Source organism: Antechinus flavipes, chromosome 3, assembly GCF_016432865.1.
Source record: "Antechinus flavipes isolate AdamAnt ecotype Samford, QLD, Australia chromosome 3, AdamAnt_v2, whole genome shotgun sequence".
Classification (NCBI taxonomy): Eukaryota; Metazoa; Chordata; class Mammalia; order Dasyuromorphia; family Dasyuridae; genus Antechinus; species Antechinus flavipes.
In genome coordinates, this window is record NC_067400.1 from 569,688,961 (window position 1) to 569,709,269 (window position 20,309).

Genomic DNA, 20,309 nt, shown 5'->3' on the forward strand with positions numbered 1-20,309 from the left:
GAAGTTGCTTAGGACTCGGAAGGAGGAGAGTCCTGATCTAAATCACCATTTTGACTCTTGTAGCTGTGTGTCCTGGATAGAGGGAAGGGGGAGGCAAATAACCCGTCCCTTATTTTCTCCTCTATAACATAACGGATTGGACAAGACTGTTTCTAAGGGTCCATCCCACTTGTACATTCTTTGATTCTGCATTTTGGCAAACAGATGGCTCCTGAGGCCTCTTCATTGGGATGGGTTGCTCACAGCTGCCCTCCCTCCTCTCCCCATCCATCCTCCTCCCCCCATAATTTCAGGAAGAAAAACCGATGATCCTGGAGGAGAGCTTCAGGGATGCTACCACTAGAGGGCACTCATGCTCAATTCAAGATAATCCCATCCGCTGGGACTTGCTCAACAAGGCAGGTTTTAAGTGAAGAGGAAGCTTGCTTAGAAATCATCAGAATGAGTTTCCCACTTGTGCCACAGATTTGAAGCATGAACAGAAAGAGGCCTTGGATAGAATGTCTGATCCATAGAGCCATGGACTGTCAGTAGGGAAAAATGGGGCACACAGAGGAGAAGGGACTTGGAGTCATTGTCACAGAGCATCTGAGCTGGCTATTAGCAACATGTGTTTGTCTTTTGTTCTCAGAAAGGGCCTTGATGACATCAGAGTGGGGATACCATGACATGCTAATCAGCTGGATTTCAGTGAAGGAGGGCTGTGCAAGGTCACCTTGCCTCATTTTTTTTTTTCTGGAACTCTCTGAGTCCAGTGGCCAGATGTAGATCAGGATGATAGGAGATGGTCCTGAGTGCAGCGGGAGACCTTGGCCTTTTTAAGCTAAGATCTTTAATGAGTCTCACTTTGATGAGACAACACCCATTCAGTGACTCAGGCTAGGTAAGAAATGGGACAGAGAATGGCTTTTTTAAAAAAAATACTTAATCAAAAAAATAAAGAAAGAAAGAAAGAAAAGAAAACTGGGAAGGAAAGACCCTTAGGGTTTCTGGCCAAAACAGAAACAATTTGTTTTTTACATTCACTCTGAGACAGGCCCAAACCTGGACCAAGTCAGCTTGGCCTGGGACCTACTGTTAGTCTCAGTGATAGTGGTTTGGGTGATTTAGGTTTAAAGCATGTTTTTAAAGAAAGAGATGGAGCCTATAGAAGGGAAGGAAAGAAAAGAAGAAAGGAGAAAGAAGGAAGAAAGGGAGGGAGAGGAAGGGAGGAAAGAAAGAAGGAAGGAAGAAGGGAGGAGGGAAAAGAGGGATAGAGGAAGGATGGGAAAAAGGAAGGAAGAAAGGAAGGAGGGAAGAAGAAAGAAGGAAGGAAAGGAAAGGAAAGGAAAGGAAAGGAAAGGAAAGAAAGGAAAGGAAAGGAAAGGAAAGGAAAGGAAGGAAAGGAAAGGAAAGGAAAGGAAAGGAAAGGAAAGGAAGGAAGGAAAGGAAAAAGGAAAGGAAAGGAAAGGAAAAAGGAAAGGAAAGGAAAGGAAAGGAAAGGAAAGGAAAGGAAAGGAAAGGAAAGGAAAGGAAAGAAAGGAAAGGAAAGGAAAGGAAGGAAAGGAAAGGAAAGGAAAGGAAGGAAAGGAAAGGAAAGGAAAGAAAGGAAAGGAAAGGAAAGGAAAGGAAAGGAAAAAGGAAAGGAAAGGAAAGAAAAAGAAGGAAAGGAAAGAAAAAGGAAAGGAAAGGAAAGGAAAGGAAAGGAAAGGAAAGGAAAGGAAAGGAAAGGAAAGGAAAGGAAAGAAAGGAAAGGAAAGGAAAAAAAGAAGGAAAGGAAAGGAAAGAAAAAGGAAAGGAAAGGAAAGGAAAGGAAAGGAAAGGAAAAAGAAGGAAAGGAAAGGAAAGGAAAGGAAAGGAAAGGAAAGGAAAGGAAAGGAAAGGAAAGGAAAGGAAAGGAGGATGGAGGAAAGGAAGGAAGAAGAAAGGGAGGAGGGAAGGGAGGAGGGAAAAGAGGGAAGGAGGGAGAAAAGGAGAAAGAAGGAGGAAGGAGGGAGAGAGGAAAAGAAGGAGGGAAAGAAGGAGAGAAGAAGAAAAGAAGATGGGAAGGAAGCAAGGAAAAAAAGAAGGAAAGAAGGAAGGAAGAAGGGAAAGAGGAAGGGAAGGAGGAAGGAAGTTTGGTTGCCTGATCCTCAGTAGGGCAGCTCCTACTCATTGAGGTTTCTGTTTGTCCTTCATTTTCAAAAATGATTGTGACATCAGGGAGGTGATACTAAAACCAAACCAAATTCACTTGCATGTCATGGAGTTGTCTAAGGGGTCACAGGGCCATCCAGGAGTCCCATCCCACTCCCAGGCTGTGCCATGAGCCAATGGCATATCTCCGACCAGGATCCCAGGCCAGGCAGGCACAGGCAGGCCCTGTAGGGATCATACCTTCCTCGGCTTCCAGCTCCACCAGCAGCCCCATCTCCTGGCACTTTTTGCTGTGAGCCTTGGACTTCATGTGCTTAGTCAGATTCCCTAGAAGGAAGCACAGACAGATAGAGGCAAAGGTCAGAGTGACTTTTTCCCGAGGGGCTGGCGGAGAGTCAGAGAGGGGGATAAGTTGGTATGGGGAGGGAAGTCCCAGCAGAGCCAGTCCTAGGAACATCTGTAGAGCTGGGGCTAGCCCAGAGCATGGCACAAGGGAAGTAGGGGATGGGCACACAGGGATGAGGGGGACTTGGAGCAAGTGAGCAAACCAGAGCCTGCTTTGAAGGCACCATCTCTAAATGTGGAAATTTAGCCACAGCTACTACCCAGCTGCCTAGGAAGGGACAAGGAAGGATGGAATGAGAGAGGTCAAGGAGGAGGGGGATTGGGAACAGGATGAGGGGAGGTAGGATGAGGTAGGATGACATTTGAACAGCAGAGACCAGGGACAGAAAGAGGAAAAGCTAAAATGATGATAGTATCAGATGACCATGGAATTGGGATGCAGTGGGGTGGAATGGGAGAAGAGTGGGTAGCATGAAGGTAGGTTGAGGATAAGAAGTAGGCTCATGGCGGGGTTGTGAGATAGGGATATGAATGCTGATGAAAGGGTAGGAACAAGATGTTGATGGAATGAGATGAGGTGAGCTTTTGGTAGGTGGGATGAAGTCAGAATGGGATGAGGCTGGGGGAACGTGAGATGGTTAGAGCTGGAGGATGGAAGGAGAAGGGGAGATTGGGGTGGAATGATGACTGGATATTGCAGAGTGAATAAAGGATTTTGAGGGAGTGGAATCAGGAAGGATGGATAATGGATTGAGGCAAAGTTCTATGAGGATGGGAGGAGGTAGTGGTAGGAAAAATATGGAGTGGGATGGGATAAGGGAGCATGAGGATGGAGATAAGGGTCAGATTATGAAATAAGAAAACAAAATAAGAAGAAACAAGATACAGGTTACAAAGTTCTCCTGCTATGAACTTGTTGCCCATTGCCACCATGGTCAGTGAAGCCATCTTCCCTTATGGAGTCCCTCCTATGGCCAAGATCTACTCCTATAAAATTTTCCCATAGCCCAAGACATACACCCCCAAAGTCCAGATCTGGGGAAACACCCAGAGGTGTAACCCCCAATTAAAGCTGTGTCGGGGGTTGGGGTGGGGTGGGGAGGAAGGTATCCTGGTCAAAGCAGAGAAAGGTACATCAAGCCAGCAAACAAAGCCCCAAGCTTCTTCTCTGGGTCCCCCTGCTATAGTTCTGGCGAAGTGGGCCCTTCAAGGACAGTATCCCAGGCCAAGGACAAAATGCCAGGTCTAGGACCAAGGTCTTTCTCCCTCCCTGGGCTGGGCATCCCTGAAATCTCTCTGCTAAGGTGGAGCTGGGATATGATTGCTTGCAGGGGAGAAGTGGAAGGAGAGGCAGAGAAAAAACAGAAAGAGAACTTTCAAATTGTTTTTCTCATTCCACCTTTACCAGTAAATTAATTAATGCTTAATGAAGCATTATCTCCGACCAAAGCTCCGGGGCCCTGGTGAGATTGGGATGTCCTGGGGATCAGATCTAAATGCATTTGTCTTCAAAGCTAGGCTTTCTGTGTAAGATGCTAGGCTTTCTCTTGGTGTCAATTTAGGTCCAAAAGTCCTGTCCCCCCTTTCTTTTCCCCTCTTTCCCATCTAAGTTGACCAGACCAGCCCTATTACAGTTTTTGTAGTGAGAGAATATATATTCCAGAAAGGTAATAGAGTTCTTTTGGTATCAGTATTACTGCAGATAAACTGTGAAGTGTCATTTACTCTGTGAATGACCACATCCAATCCAAGCAATGATATGGTTATTCACAAAGTTATTGAGTTACTTCACAGTTGTTTATATCTTAGATATAAAACACGAGGGCTCACAGATATTATATAGGGGGCCTAATGAACTCTCTTAAGTTGGAATTCCCTGTGACTCCAAGTCCTATGTAGGGAAGAGGAGGGGAACAATTTCTTCTCATCACCTCTTCTATCAGTTCCATCTACCACAGGCTGGAGATTGGGGAGAAGGAAGAAGAAATTAATTTTTTCTCTTTATCTGATTCCCCTTCAGTTTTCAAACAGCTCATCTCTTTTCCATCCTTTTCACTCTGGCTGATGAGAAATCTAATCACTTTTAGATGAAAATGGCTATAGTACTTCTCTTCCTTTCCCCTCCCCCCATAATTCTCACAACCTCTCTTTTCTCTGGGTCATCATCCCCTCAGTTTATTATCTATTGTGACTTTTTGGCACCAGAGGGATTCTTCCTCCCCAACCCAGAGCGCAAGACTTTTAATGTGGCTCCTCACTTAAGGTGAGAGCAGGCATTATGGGTTATCTGAACCTGTATCTGCCTCCCAGAAGGCTTAGAGCTCATCCATGTTAATCTCTTAATCAGTGTTTGCTGAACTGGATTGAACTAACCAGAATCATCTGTGTCTGAAGTAGTTCGGAACCAGCTTTTTGAACTGAGCACAATGAAAACTTCAAAGGGATTTTCCCATCATGGCGGAAGGGACTCTTGGGTTAGAAGGAAAAAGGAAAAGTTGGCCATGGATTTTGGGGTGGGAATGGCTGCACCAAGCATATGGAGACCTGATGTTTCCAGGAGAGGGTGAGAGAGAGAGAGAGGGCAGACCTTGGGAAACTAATGGAGGAAGAATCTAGGGAGCAATAGGGAAGGAAAGGAATGAGTGGAAAATGGTGCAGATGGTGAAGGGAGAAACATTTCTCCCCTTCTAGGAATGCTAAGCCCAGGGCTGATTTCTAAATGGCCTCATTCTTTCTCAGTAACAAAACTGTTTACATTCTTTTCCAGAAAATAAATTTGGCTTGCATCCTTTTGTCTTTTGGGGAATTTACAGAAAAATACAGTTTGAGGTTTCCCCTCCTATCCCTGTTCTCCCTCCCCCCCCTTTCTTCTTTATTTGCATTTTCAAACTTTCTTTCTTATCTCTCCTAATACACCTGGCCTAGTCTCACCTCCATGGCTTTAGACACACTATTCCCTGCCTGGGATGCCCTCCCCTGTTCACAGTTTATTCTACCCAAGTTTCAAGGTCTGGTCCAAATTCCAGCTCCTATGGGAGGTCTTCTCTCACCATCTCAGACCTCAATAACTCCTCTTGTTTATCAGCTCCCATATTCCATAAGATTCTGAGCAGGAAATAAAATTGGCGATCATTGACTCCAAGATCAATAATCAGTGAAACTCAAAGAAAAGGGACCGGACAGATATTAATAGTGGGAAGGCAAGGGTATGAGTCCAGGCCCATATTCAGGACTCTTTCCTACTTTCATCTGTGCATTTGTTCCTTGGATAACTTGTTGGATCCTCTGGTCAGTCAGGCACCCAATTGGGCAGAGTCAAGAGTCTCTTGACTATGAGAGAGAATTCCAAATTCTCATTCCAAATCTGCCGTGATGCCCATGCCCAAGCTTTTGGTGCTATCCCTGACATACAGGCTGCATGGTAGCAATCCCAGAGGCCCACAGGACCATGGCTGCCTCTGACCAAAGCAAAAGGACTTCTTTGCTTCCCACTCATTCTTCCTTTCTGGGATTCTCCCTTCATGGGGCAGCTCAAGAGGGCAAGTGCTTACCCCAGTCAGAAACCTGGGGAGGGTCAACAAAAGCACAGCCTGGGAATATGATGGGGTGATATCCATACACTGTGAGAGCCAGAAAAGACCTTAGAGATCTTCTAGCTCAGCCTCTTCATTTTATAGGGCAGGAAACTGAGGCTTGGAGAGAAAGAAGGGCCAAGGTCACACAGCTGGAGAATGGAGAGCTGAGATTTGACTTGTATCTTCTTATTCTGAATTCACTGCTATTGAACCAAAGCAACACCAAGTATTACCCTCAGCTTCCTTCTAGGGTAGCCCCCAGCTAGAGACGAAGGATAATGAAATCGGGATGGTCTATTGAATGATTGATCTACCAGGACCACCAGAATTCAGAAGAGGAAGCAGGAGAGGGTGCTAATGTCAATATTGAGATCCATGGATTTGTAAGCTACCAGAGCTGGAAAGGACATAAGGGGAAACTGAGGCCCAGGAAAGGGGAGTGATTTGTTCAAGGCCTTAGAGCTAGCAGATGGATAGAAGCAGGACTAAAAATCTGGGACTCAAGAGACCCAGGCCACTACTATTGTTTTTTGCTTCCAATTGCCAATATCCAAGAATAATATGGCACCAGCCCCATTCAAGTAGATTAGATGGTACCAATTTCTTTTGCTAAGACCCCAGTCAGGTGTCTGGTGATTGAATTGTTAAAGAAAGGGAACCAGGACTGGATAGGAATTGAGGAATGAGAGTAGACACCTGAGAAAATTGGAGGAAGCAGGTCAGATGAATTATAGCATCAGTTTCCCCTTCCTCTCTTCCCTTCGTCATCCTCCAGGAGTGGGCCCCATTGGGCTTACGACCCTTTGATTGAGAAGCACAATTATGATTTTCAATTACTCCCTTCTTGGGATGGAGATAGACTCTAATTTTCAGGGAAGAGAGATCTCAGGGACTTGGGTCTTTTGTGCTCATCCCAGAACTCAATCACAAGGGTGGAGATAGAAGTCAAGAAAATAGAGAAAGGATGGAGTGTCTGGAACAAGGAGACCACTCTTGACTTAACTCAACCTCAAAGACCTACATACCACCTAAAGGCAGGATTTTTCTAGATCCAGGAAATAGTCCATGGTCAACTGTCATATGGTACCTGTGGACCAGAACCCAAAGGGTATATATCAGCCTCAAGGTTCTGCTCCTTTCTCGTTGCCCCAACGCCTGCCAGAGGAATCAGGTCCCCAGTGCTCTGTCCTCCCCGGGGCTACTGCCATTGGCTTCATAATTCTTTGCCAAGAGCTCGACTCTTAGAGAAACCAAGTCAATCTCACTTTATCTGAACGCAGAGACCAGGACAGGAAAGCAGACAGACAGACAAGCAGACAGGGGAGAGAAGCAGACCAACAAGCAAAGACAGACAGAGCCAGGAGAATGCAAGATCTTCCAAGAAAACGTAAGCTTCTCGAGGACAGGTACTGTTTTCTCAATGTCATCCCCTTTTCCATTTTTTGCATCTCTCGGGACCAGCAACTAGTAGGGGCTTAATAAATGCTTTTTTAATGGAATTGCACTGAGTCCAGGAAGAAAGGGTAATAGAGATGTCTGAAGAAAGAAGACTTGATGGATGTCAGTTCAGTACTGGGGAATCACTTGAGCTCTACATCCTTGTTGTGGGCTCTCAAGAATGTGGCAAACATGCTTCCCAGAGAAGAATAGGATACTTGATGAAGATAGAGCCAGTGACTTCAACATGTGGATGTTGACTTCCCCAAACAGGGCTGTCCTTAGCCAGAGTCATTGGTCATCTATAGGGTCTGATCGAAGGGATTCCTTTTCTGTCACTACCTGTGACAGTGCCATTCAAGATCCATTCCTTTAAAGTCTCAAAAGCATTTCAATCTTCAGAATCCCCTATTAAATTTAACTTCCTCTGGGGGGTAAGGGGGATGTTATAAGTCAACATCTTATCGAATTTGCTAATAGCAAATTTCCCCCAAAAAGAAAGTAGCCTATGGAAAGGGGCAGAAGATAGAAGGGATGATGTATGTAGTAGTGAGGTATACAAAAGAGCTGGGATGACACCTCCTGAATTTAGTTTGTGGAGGCAGGTCTGAATTCCACCAGGAAGAACTGAAGTGGTTTTGGCTCCTTTGGAAACATGGCTTCTTTGATGAAATTCTTGGAAGGAAGCAAACTCACAGGCTCTCAAGGCAGAAGTGGTCATCTTGGAAATTGGGCCAAGGCTCAGCCTGAAGGGGTGCTTTAGTGGAGAGGGATGGGAAAGATAACATGTCCCATCCCAAACCACCAGGAAGGCCAGTGGTGCTTGTGGGAAGAGTCACACACTCGGGGGAAGAAGTGGAGAGAAGGCTGGCCCAAACATTAAGGTACCACCAAGAGCAGGGTTCACTGCTTCAGGCCCTCTCTCTCCTCAAGAAACAAAGGGGAAGAAATTATTTCAAGGGCAGTGTGTGATGTCATGGAAGCTGGAGAAGAGCAACAGTTGGGAGATTTTGAACAAGTCCCTTCCCCCAGCTGTTTGCCAATATCATTCAATAGCCCAGGGAAGACATTTGGCTTGAATCCAGAAGAGAAAAAATCCTGCTGACACGACTCTACTTGTGAAGAACGTGGGAAAAAAGGAATGTGGGAAAAGAGATCCATGGCCATATCTATTCTATTAAAAAAAAAAAAAACTTAGGTAACCAAAACTTAAGCCAAGTGAAAGCTAGAGAACTGAGGAGAGCAAAGGAGATCCCAGGAAGTCCAAGGAACCCTGAAACATTGAAGGAAATCAGAGAATATGAAAATATCCCAGAAGCTCTAAAAAGAAATGAAGGGAAAAGAAAGACAGCCAAGAAATGGAACTAAATGCGCTAAAGAGTGATGGCGGGAACCACAAAGCTGCCATCTTTTTCAGTTTCAGGGAGTTGTTTGTCTAATGAGAAAAGACAGCCAGTCAGCAATATGGCTGAAACTTCTTCGTGACAAATAAAGATTGAGAAACTTTCACAGAACGGCTGCTCATTGGGCTCTGAGGCTGATCCTGAGTGTATGCAGCTTCTTGCCTCTCTCCTCCTCCCTTCTGCCTTATATGACTCCTGGAAGTCATGATCTGAAGTACTGAGAGCCTCTTTTGGGGTATTGAGAGGTACTTTGCATGCATTATCTCACCTGACTCTCCACTCCCCTTACTGCATTGTGTACTAAATTCTACACGTAATATTATTTGGGTTGGTTTTTTTGTTTGTTTGTTTGTTTCATTTTTGCAAGGCCATTAGGGTTAAGTGCCCACAGTCACACAGCTAGTAAGGGTTAAGTGTCTGAGGCTGTATTTGAACTTAGGTCTTCCTGAATCCAGAGCTAGTGTTCTATCCACTATATTAACTAGCTGCCCTTTAATAATGTCATCATTATCCCCATTTTGTGAATGAGGAAACTGAGAAGAGTCAAGTGATCTGCCACATAGCTTCTGTCAGAGGTAGAATTTGAATCCAGATCTGTCCTGACTAAAAATCCAGAGCTCTACCCAATGTTGCCTAATTTAAGAAACAAAAGCCCTACTACAGGCAGATCCAAGCTTATTCTGTATTTCCCAATGATGCACAGATTATTAAGGTTAGAAGGGCCCTTGAGGACCATCTGGCCCAGGTTCCTCAGTTTACATATGGGCATGTTGTGGCCCAAGGGCAGACAGCTGGTGGATGGCAGAGTACCAACCTTGAGAATCCAAGGCAAAGGTTATTTCCACTGCACTACCCTACCTAATTTATACCATGCAAGGGCCGCCGGCAGTACCAGCAGCCACATAGACATGAATCCTATATCCTGCATGGTCCTCAGCCCACTCTCCTGAAGCCCTGGGAATCAGCCACCTGGTGCTGCCATTAGCAGGAGAGCCCAGAGCCTGCCTTTGCCACCGTCGGTTCTTCTTCTCTCTGCCTTGATGGACCCAGGTGCTGTCTAGAATGCTGGCCCCAACTGTCCCATTTCCTGTCTCTCCTGCTTGTCTCCCCTCCATCCCAGCCCAAGCGCCTCCTGCAAGTTGTAGCCGCGCCAAGAAAGTGAATTGTGGTTGGCAATGGGGAGGATGAGGCTGCGTGTGTGGAGGAGAGAAGTAGGGGGCTGAGAAGGGGAAGAGGAGACACGGGCATTTCTGGGTGGGGAGATGGGGCAGAGAAAAGGCAAGTTGGGGATGGTGAGGCGGATGGAACATGGGGGTGGGTGAGACTGGGGCAAATCTTGCTTGCCATGAGCAGTGATCATGTGGGAGCTTTGTGGATCTGAGCAGAATGACTTCCGACAACAGTAAGATTTCTGTGACTGAGTATGGATGCCAGGCTTTATCGGTCCTTTGGGGGAAACGCTATCGTGCTATGCCAAAGGAAAGGAATGATGAGGAAAAAGCTGCAGCCATTTCCAAGAGAACAATGGCGTGGTCAGGGAATGCACTCGCCACGATGGCTTCCAACCTGAGAGGATGGAATGAATGGATCAGGGGCTGGTTTCTGGGAATGGGGAGTCCTCCTGCCTGCTTTTTTTTCCTTCTTCCCTGATGGTGGTTGGAAGCCCCCTCCTGGAACACGGCTGGAGAACCAAAGGGGTGCCTCGGGCCAGTGCCCACTGCCTAGGGCACCATGCAGAGCTGAGGCTCGGCAGCCCAAGTACTCAGCCTGGCTGGTCCGGCGAGACCGGGGCTCACTCACTGCCAGGAACGGCCTGGACACAGGAAGGGAGCGGGAGCTTCCCATCTCTTACCTTTGGTTTTAAAAGCAAAGTGACAATGCTTGCAGACATAGGGCCTGACGTCAGTGTGCGTGCGAATGTGTTTCTTCAGCATGCTTGGTTTCCTGCAGCGAATTCCACATTCCTCACAAACATATTTCCCTCGTCCGCGGCCTCTCACATACACATATTCTTCATTTGATTTGTACCTATGAGCAACAGGCGTCATGATAAAAAAAAATAAAAGGAAGAAGAAGAAGGAGGAGAAGAGGAAGATCCCCCACCTGGGAAGAAGTAGCCCCCTGGGTTCGTTCAGCAGGTTAGGGTTACCCAAAGGGAAAGATGCATGATTATGGGAGGACACAGAGAGCTGAGGCAAACACAAAACACAGCAGGGAAGCCGTACACTCTGGGGGAGTTCAACACTTGGCCCTTTGGGGAAGCAGAGTTCGTCCCTGCTCCCTGGACCTCTGCTTTGGGGCTCTGGGAATAGCAGGGGCAACTCCACACCTACCAGAAGGAGGGCAGGATGCAGCAATGACTGCCCTCCCCGACTCAGAAAAAGCAGGTGACTAAACCTGGTCTTCAGTGGTTTAAGAATGGCACCCATCCTCCTCCTCCCCATAAATCACTATCTCTGGGTCCCCAGGAGCCAGCTTCCTGAGCAATGTTCTCTAAGTCTAGTTTTGAACTCTGGGGTCAAGTAGATAAGTCTGATCCTCCTTCCAGTGTGACAGTCCAGCCCTTCAAATATTCAAAGGACAGCCATCTACTCCCTCCCAAACCTTCTCTTCTTTTAACTGAACCACTTACGAAATGTTCTCAGTCTCAGCCCTCCTTCAGGCTCTTTCTTCACCTTATCGAAGTCCTGCCTAAAACTCACTGCCCACACAATAGATTTGGTTCAATTCATCTTCAAAGGATCTAAATTTATTTACATTTTGAAGAGTTTGAGCATGAGTTACTTGAGGCTTATAATTTCTAACTTTCCCACATCTAGCATTATTCATTCACATTTTCTGACATTGGACACAACCATCACACATTTCTCCTTTATGTTGATATCTGCACTGTATACCACCTATAGGATAAAAGAGATGCTAGAGGGACATTTTGAAAATAACTGAAAAGATCTTAGATTTAGTACCAGAAGAGACTTCACAGGCCTCCTAGTCCTAGGCTCTTCCTTTTATAGATAAGTGAGGATCATAGAAGTCATGTAGTTTGTCATCTGGGGGTGAGGAGCAGAGTTGGCATTTGTACCCAGGTCTTGGACCCCAGATTCAGGACATCTCCTGCCATACCATGCTCTGATCAGGACTGAATACAACAGGTCTCTCTCCCTCTTCTTGCACATGGCACTTCTAAATGTAGTCTAAGAGATCATATTAACTTTTCCCCCTCTATCACTTTGTACTGACTCACCTGTCTCATAGATAGACTTCAAGAAACAACTCAAGCACCAGATTCCCCCCCGAAAAAATCCCTCCCTAATTATCTTGCATTTATTCTATATGTTTTTAAATAGGCACGTGTTGTCTCTTTCAATAGAATGTAAGTTTCTTGAGAGTAAGAATTGTTTCATTATTTGTATTTATATTGCCAGTTCCAAGTATAGTGTCAAATATGCAGGAGGTACTTAATAAATGCTTACTTTTATGCTCCTACTGTTGCAGTTAATTCAATATTCAAATAAATAAAGAGTTCAATAGCAAAGAGGAAAAATACTCTTATGCTCCTAGTTCTCTAAAACTCTTTGAACTTTTTCAGACGAACTACTTGTGATCCAGTTACGACTAATCCATCTTATGCTTGTGAGATTGATTGTGTAGAATTCATAGAACAATAGGGATAGAAGAGTCTCCCATTTTGTAGAGAATACATAGGCCTAAATGGAAAAAGTGATTTAGAGTTACATAGCACATGTTTGATAGAGGCCAGGACTCAAATCAAGATCTTTTGACTATGAAGATTTTTCTGATGATGATGATGATGATGATGATGATGGCTTCTGTTTTAAGATACATAGAAGCGATTTTACCACAATAGTCCCATGTAGATGACAGTGGAAAGTCCGATATTCCCATAAGATAGATGGAGAAATTGAGATTCAGAAAAGTTCAACAATCAACAAATGTCATAATGTTTTCCCAAGAATTGATCAAGTCTTCCTCTACTGCCTTAAGGAGGTGCCCAGATGACAAGACCAACCATGTAAAAGTCATCAGCTTTTTATGGCAACTTGGAACCTTTGGATCATTTCCATGCCTTCATGGGAATGAAGGGAAGATCCCCTGGCATTGCCAGATATTTCTGTTTTCATGCTTAAAAGAAAAATTGTCTCATGAAGCTTTGTTAGAACACTATCACAATGACTAGCTAATCAACTATCCCAGGACTTGGAGCTGGATGTTAAAACTTTAAAGATCACTACAATCCAGTCCAGAAATAGGAAGACTGAAAGAGTTTGTGGAACTTTCAATCAATGAGTATAGGAGATGAGATTTGAACTCAGGTCTCTTGATGCCAAGTTAGTGATCTTTCCACTAAAAAAATTACAAATTTTAGGGTGGCTGAGAACAGATAAGAGTCATAGTATCTTTGGGCAAAAAAGCTCTCAGGCACTCTGGTCTTACACAGTGGCCACAGGACCATTCCCACTGAGTTTTATATTATCTTCATTTCTCTTTGTCCCAAGGTATACCACACAATGGACCTGGGGAGCTGTTTGCAAAGGATGAGGTGCAATAATTCCATGATGTTAAAAGGGATGGGTTCTAAGGATGATGCTCTGCTAGACAGTGATTCGTCTCTCTGGTAAATGCTATCAGGGAATTAGTAGGGCTTCTTTAGATTAGTGTAAACAGAATGGTGAGACTTTCTTAAGCCATGTTTCTATTAGCTTTTCAATATTATTCTATTATTATTCTATTTATTATTATTGTGCTGATAAATGTTTAATAATTGGCACTCAAGGATAAAAATTACTGTCAAGTGAATATTTATGATATTAATATTTTAACCATCACATTATTAAGTTTAGAAATCAACAAAAATGATAAACCAAACCCTGATTTGTACCATTTACTATTTCCGGGAGTGTAGATGTTCACATTGGAAATTTAACAATTAGTTCTCCTCACCTATACATACTAGCTCCAGCATACCCTTGGATATTCACCCCCGACTGTTACCAGCATCTTGAAAAATAAATAATAACTACATCAATACAACAGAAATGAGTCAAATTTTCTTTTAAAAGCATATGTGAATAAAACCAACTCAGTTAAAAAAAAAGCATGTGTGAAAAAGGGAAATAACTTCTAAGTAGAAAAAAAGTATACTTTGTCACTTAAGTATAAATAAGGTTCAATTTCCAACCTGTGCTTTGTTTATTCTATTTCATTTTGGCTCTGTCTCTTCCGGATTATTCTGAGGTTAAGTAGTCTAAGTGATTTTTATCAATATATAGAGGGAAGAATGTAGCGCTGGGCTGAAGATAATGGTTCTTTGAGGCAGGAAGCTATTGTGTGTTCTTCAGTTTCCTGGTTGATAAAATGATAGGAATAGTAATTTTCAGCTGTCTGTCAGTTATAAGAGTCCAGGTTGACAAAGCAATTAGAGCAGCATATTAGGTAGAAGATACAGTAGAAAGAACCAGGATGACATCTCATCAATAGTAGATGCCTTGAATATCCAGGAAGCTTTTGCTGATAGGACAAGATGAACGAATCCTTAATTTTTTGTTTAGCACTCCTCACAAGACGGTTTGACAAGTGAAAAGAGATGTGAATGAACTGTTCCATGGGAGATAAGGATAGAACTTAAAAATCAGTAGAGATTCACCTATCTTCTATTAAATTCTTTTTATAATTCTAAGGACTCTCACCAACAGTTTATCCCATCTCTGAGTTCCTCCAACACTTAATTAAAGATCAAGTCTTTAATTTTATCTTCTCTCCTCTTGTAGGAATTTTTATTCCTCTTATTTGATTATAAACTCCCTGAGAGCAGGGTGCTCAAAGAGATTTGTAACAACTAGCCATTGATTGATGGAACTTTTGCCATCTTCTGATAATAATTACTCTAACTGGAGAGTAGCTGGGATTGATGATTCTATCTCTTCTTCTGAGTGTGACCATGGATATTTTACTTCCCCCTAGATCTCTCAGTCTTCAAAGCAAAGATCATGGATCCCATTCCTCCCTTCTTCACAAAGTTGAGAGATCTAATTGATACAGGAGACATGGCAACACTTAGAAATGTTTTCAAAGTGCCATTCATCAGGAGGTTTCATCAGTTTTCCAGTTAAAATGAAAGGATGCCCATCAATTGGAGAATGGTTGAGTAAATTGTGGTATATGAATGTTATGGAATATTATTGTTCTGTAAGGAATGACCAGCAGGATGAATACAGAGAGGACTGGCGAGACTTACATGAACTGATGCTAAGTGAAATGAGCAGAACCAGGAGATCATTATATACCTCAACAACGATACTGTTTGAGGATGTATCCTGATGGAAGTGGATCTCTTCGATAAAGAGAGCTTTAATTGATCAAAGATGGACAGAAGCAGCTACACCCAAAGAAAGAATACTGGGAAATGAATATAAACTGCTTGCATTTTTGTTTTTCTTCCCGGATTATTTATACCTTCTGAATTCAATTCTCCCTGTGCAACAAGAGAACTGTTCGGTTCTGCACACATATACTGTATCTAGGTTATACTGTAACCGCCATCCGGGGGAGGGGGTGGAGAGAGGAAGGGGAAAAATCGGAACATAAGTGAATGCAAGGGATAATGCTGTAAAAAATTACCCTGGCATGAGTTCTATCAATAAAAAGTTATTTTAAAAAAAAAATCAGTTTTCCAGTTTACCCCCAAGAGTCTCCAAAAATAAATTTCTAGAGGCTAAGAATTTACCAATGAAGTAGTCAGTTCTCAAATGTCTGTTTCTTTTTTGTAATGTTGGGAATCAAAGGAATTAAATTATAACTCTGTTTCCATTTATGTATAGGTGCCAGGACTGCTTTTTACCACTTGATTTACTTTGTTTCAGGTTTTAATTAAGTGCTTTTGCTTATAAAAAATTAGAAAAGCACCATTCATTCATTCATTCACTCACTCACTGAACAAATAATGAACAAGAAAACATTGTTAGGCTCCAGGGAGATACAAAGTATCAATAAGACATGATTCCTGTTTTCATGGTCTTACAAATTAGTTGCAGATAGAATACAGAAAAGTCTTAAACCAAAGCATCACATGATTAGTGAGATTTGCAAACAAAATGATCCATGAATTTTCTAGGGGAATGTCATTGTTGACAAATAAGAATAAATCCAATAAACCTAGGCCAATAGCATAAGTAGTTTTTTTTTTTTAATGTCTATTTTATATTTGAAGGAATGAAGGCACTAAAGACTGAACTGACGTCCTGAATTGAGTGTGTAAATTGAATTTACACAAATAGTATATATCAGAGCAAGACTTGAATCCAAGTCTTCTGACTCTGGCTCTAATGCTTTTAATACCGTATTCCCCCGATAATAAGACCTATCCTGAAAATAAGTCCTCCCCTTACTGTGTGAGATTCCACTAAAATAAGCCCTCCCCCGAAAATAAGCCCTATTGAGATTGCTACTGTAGTGAAGGTGATCCCCTGCGCTACACGCTACATTACGGTACCCTCTGTATGCACCGTCCTTCCCCTCCCCCCCCTCCCGCCTGGGTGAAACACACGCCACGCTCCGAGCTGCATCCAATCAGAGCTGCAGCAGTGAGCGCATCATCCTGTTCTTCTCCAGTGATTTGCTTGCTGGTGCCATTGAGAGCAGTGCCGCGGAGGAGAGCTGAGGCAGGACAACATAAAAACCTGGTATGTAAGCGGGAGTGAGGGGGCATGATGGAGGATAAAAGGGGTATGATGGAAGATGAAAGAAGAACTCAGCCAGCACTCACCGTGCTAAAGGAATGAAGAACTTCCTTGCAGAGAGAAGAATAGATCAAGTAATGATTCCTGCAGGAATGACTGCCTATCTCCAGACCCTTGATATTGCAATAAACAAGCCATTCAAGGACCAATTGCACATGGAAATCAATGACTACATTGAAAATAGAATGGAAAGAAATCAGCGTGGAAACTTTGTGAAGCCCTGTCTGCAAGAAGTCGTGACTTGGGTGAAGAAGTCATGGGATAAAATTACTGACAGCTGTGTCGCCAAGGCAGGTTACCTGGACAAGACATGTTCATTTAAAGAGAGCTATATTGCTGGACATGACAGACTGGGTCCACTTCTTCTGAAGGAAATAGAGGCACAAGACATCCAGGACGGAATTCAGGGTATGGACACTTATGACGATGTTGTTGAAGAAGATGACATGATCATTATTATAAAGGTACTTTTTTTGTTCACTGTTTATTAAAATTGCTGTCAATGTTCATTAAAATAAGCCCTCCCCTGAAAATAAGCCCTCTGGTGGTTTTTTTCCTGTCCAAAAAAAAATAATAAGACAGTGTCTTATTATAGGGGAAACACGGAATTACACAATACTATTCCAGCATCTGCCCATATGGAGATTCCATGGAATGGTTGTGTTGGTGTAACTGCTAACCATGGAAGCAGGCAGGGATGGACATGTCCCACCAAAGATAACCAATGCAATTAACTAGTTTGTTATTAAGTTGTTTCAATTGTGTCTAATTCTTCAAAACACCATTTGGGGTTTTCTTGACAAAGATACTGGAGTGATTTGCCATTTCCATCTCCAGTTCTCCAGTTGCCTCAGGAAACTGAGGCAAATAGGGTCACACAGCTAGTGTGAATTTAGAAGCTGGATTTAAACTCAGGAAGATGAGTCTTTTTGACTCCAAGCCTGGCGCTCAATTCACCCACCATGTCATCTAGCTACCCCTAGGCAGAATTGCTATTGTCCCATCTGACAAGATAACCAGAGAACCTAACTCAGACATTGTGGACGGACAGTTACAACTAGAAAGTGTCACCTACCACAAAAGACTTTTTGCTGGCCGCATTCCCTGATTCTTCTAGAATTCCCATAATGACAACAACATCCACTCACATTTCTGTAAGTATCATACTATCCTTCTGAACAGCACTGAAATATACAGAAAAGGATAGGGGTTCACATAGCACTTCCTAACATCCCTGCGAGGTAGGTAGCACCCGTATAATTATTCCCATTTATAATAAAGACAAACTCCTTGCCCATGATCATACAAACAGTTAAGTGTCTGAAGAAGAATTTGAACTCAGATTTCCTGGCTCCTTGCTTTGTATTCTACCCACTTTGCTCCAGTGCCAGAGTCTGGCTCTCATAGCTAGTAAGTAGCAGAGTGAACAGGGACCAGATCTGTGATTTCAGCAACACTGAGAGCTCCATGGTGAGAGAGCTCCTAGCAGTGCAATTTGGGACCTTTTCTACACTTCATAGTCTTAGAGCTGTCTGGGGCACTGAGAGGTTACACAGCTGGAATGTTCAAGAGGTGGGACTAGCACTCAACTCTTTTGGGTTTCACGGCCTGGCTCTGTCTTTCAGTAGCTCAGCTGAGCTTCAAATCCCTTTCTATGAACTGCAGGACCTTCCCCACACAACAGTCTGCTAGGAGCAAAGATCTGGGAAATACCATTGCCAGAGTGTATTTTGGGGCAGACAACAGCTGAAGCGTCTAGTCTGGGCCTGTTTTAATGACTCCCTGGGCACAGATCGAGTTCTTAGAGCTCTAGTGCCTTATGTATTTCTGGTGTGGTTATCAGCTGGGCTCTTTGGACTGTCCTGATGTTTTTGTTTTTGTTTTTTTAACGATTGGGAACCATGCATAGGAACAGAGATCTGGAGGCTTATGGCCCTCTTGTCCAGTGCGCTCATCTTATAGTGGAAGAGACACAGGTTAAGTGACTTGCTCAACATCAAACAGATGGGTAGTTAGAGATGGAGTTTAACCTAGATCCTTCTAATTCCCAATTCCCAGTCAGGTCTCTGAGGGAAAGGGCAGATATTTCTTCCTGAGGAGGTATGAACCACTTAGACACTATGGCAAGAAGTGGAAGGGATAGGTGAGTAGAGTTAAGCATATCTCAAGTGAGTTAAATGACAGCTCCCAAAGAGTGGCAATTATTAGAACAAAGTCTCTAATAGAGTGCCCCAGGAATCTGTCCGTTAACATTTTTAAAAATCAATGACTTGGATGAAAGGGTTCCCATTTGACTGTTTGTCAAATTATTTGCAGATATCCCAAAGACAGAAAGGAATGGATATCTAACTCACTGGATGGGGTCAGGTAAGATTTTGAATAGGTTGAGATGGTGAGCCCAATCTAAAAAGATCTAGGATTAATTAGAGCTTGCATTTATATAGTACTTTAAGGTTTACAAAGCACTTTATAAATATTATTTCATTTGATTTTAACAATAACTCTAAGAGATAGATGCTATTATTGTGCCCATTTAGAGGAAAGAGTTTGAGAGACCAGGACTAGAATTCTGTTCATTGCCCCACCTAGCTGCTAGTAAGTGTACATAGAGAAGATGGGAGAGATGAGATTAGACAGAAATTTTGGTGAAAAAGATCTGGTGGGGCCAGTGGACTACCAGCTCCATATAAATCAATACAATTGTGTAAAAGCCAAGGTAGCTAATGCAAAACTAAAGACACACTGCGGGAGACATAGGGGAAGGAAAGATGAGTACAGTAATCCTGCTGTTTTCAGTCTTAGATGGACCACATCTAGAGCCCCACAGATAGAGGATATTTACAAACTGGAACCTGTCTGAAGGAAGGTAATCTGGATGGGGGAGCTACTGGACTCCATGCCATGGCTGAAGGAACTGGGTATGTTTAGCCAAGAGAAAAGAAGACTATAGGAAAGAGATGGTGGGCAAGGAAATGGGATTGTGCTTGTTAGTTTTGGCCTAGAGGCAGAGGCTTAGAGAGCCAACATATAGAAGTTGCCAATAGGTAGATTTCAGTGCAATGTAAGGAAAAACTCAAATAATCAGCTTTATACATAAATGTTGTGGGTTGCCTTGGAGATAGTGAGTTCCCCATCAGAGGACTTGTTTGGAATATGGATGGGGCATCCCATCATAGTATTCCAGATCTGGTCTGCATGAGGCAGAATGCCAGGAATCTGATACCTGATGGCTCTGAGGATTCTTCACCTCCAAAATTTGAGGGCCAGTGATGTGTATCTGACTGCTATCACACAGTGGCCCATTTTGAGTCCTACACCTTCTGAGGCTTCCTCTGGCCTCTTCATTTTTAAGGGATTTCTCCCTCCTCTGGGTCCTTAGTGTCTGTCTCCATTGGCTGGTCATTAAGCCATAGTGCCCAGTTTGGGAATGGAGGTAGGAAACAAGCATTGGACTTGGGGTCAAGAGGTTTGGGGTTAAATTCCAGATCTGATACTTATTATTGAGGTTATTTTGGATAAGTCTTTCTGAAAATCAGCTTTCTAATCCATAAAATGGGGATATTTATAGCATTTCCATTTCACAAAAAAAGAACTTCTATGGATGTATGTTTTATTATGATCAGACCTGTAACCATCAATTTTGACACCTACAGCAAGGAATCAAAATACTTCCTCAA

At 43.2% G+C, this 20,309-nt stretch overlaps 1 protein-coding gene across 1 annotated transcript in view; it reads right to left on the reverse strand.

Moving 5' to 3' along the window:
• Positions 1 to 20,309, reverse strand: part of HIVEP3 (HIVEP zinc finger 3) — a 666,961-nt gene that overhangs the window by 28,455 nt on the left and 618,197 nt on the right. The window contains 2 exon segments of the mRNA XM_051987908.1: positions 2,356 to 2,442; positions 10,728 to 10,903. Of these exon segments, the coding sequence (XP_051843868.1) occupies positions 2,356 to 2,442; positions 10,728 to 10,903 (263 nt within the window).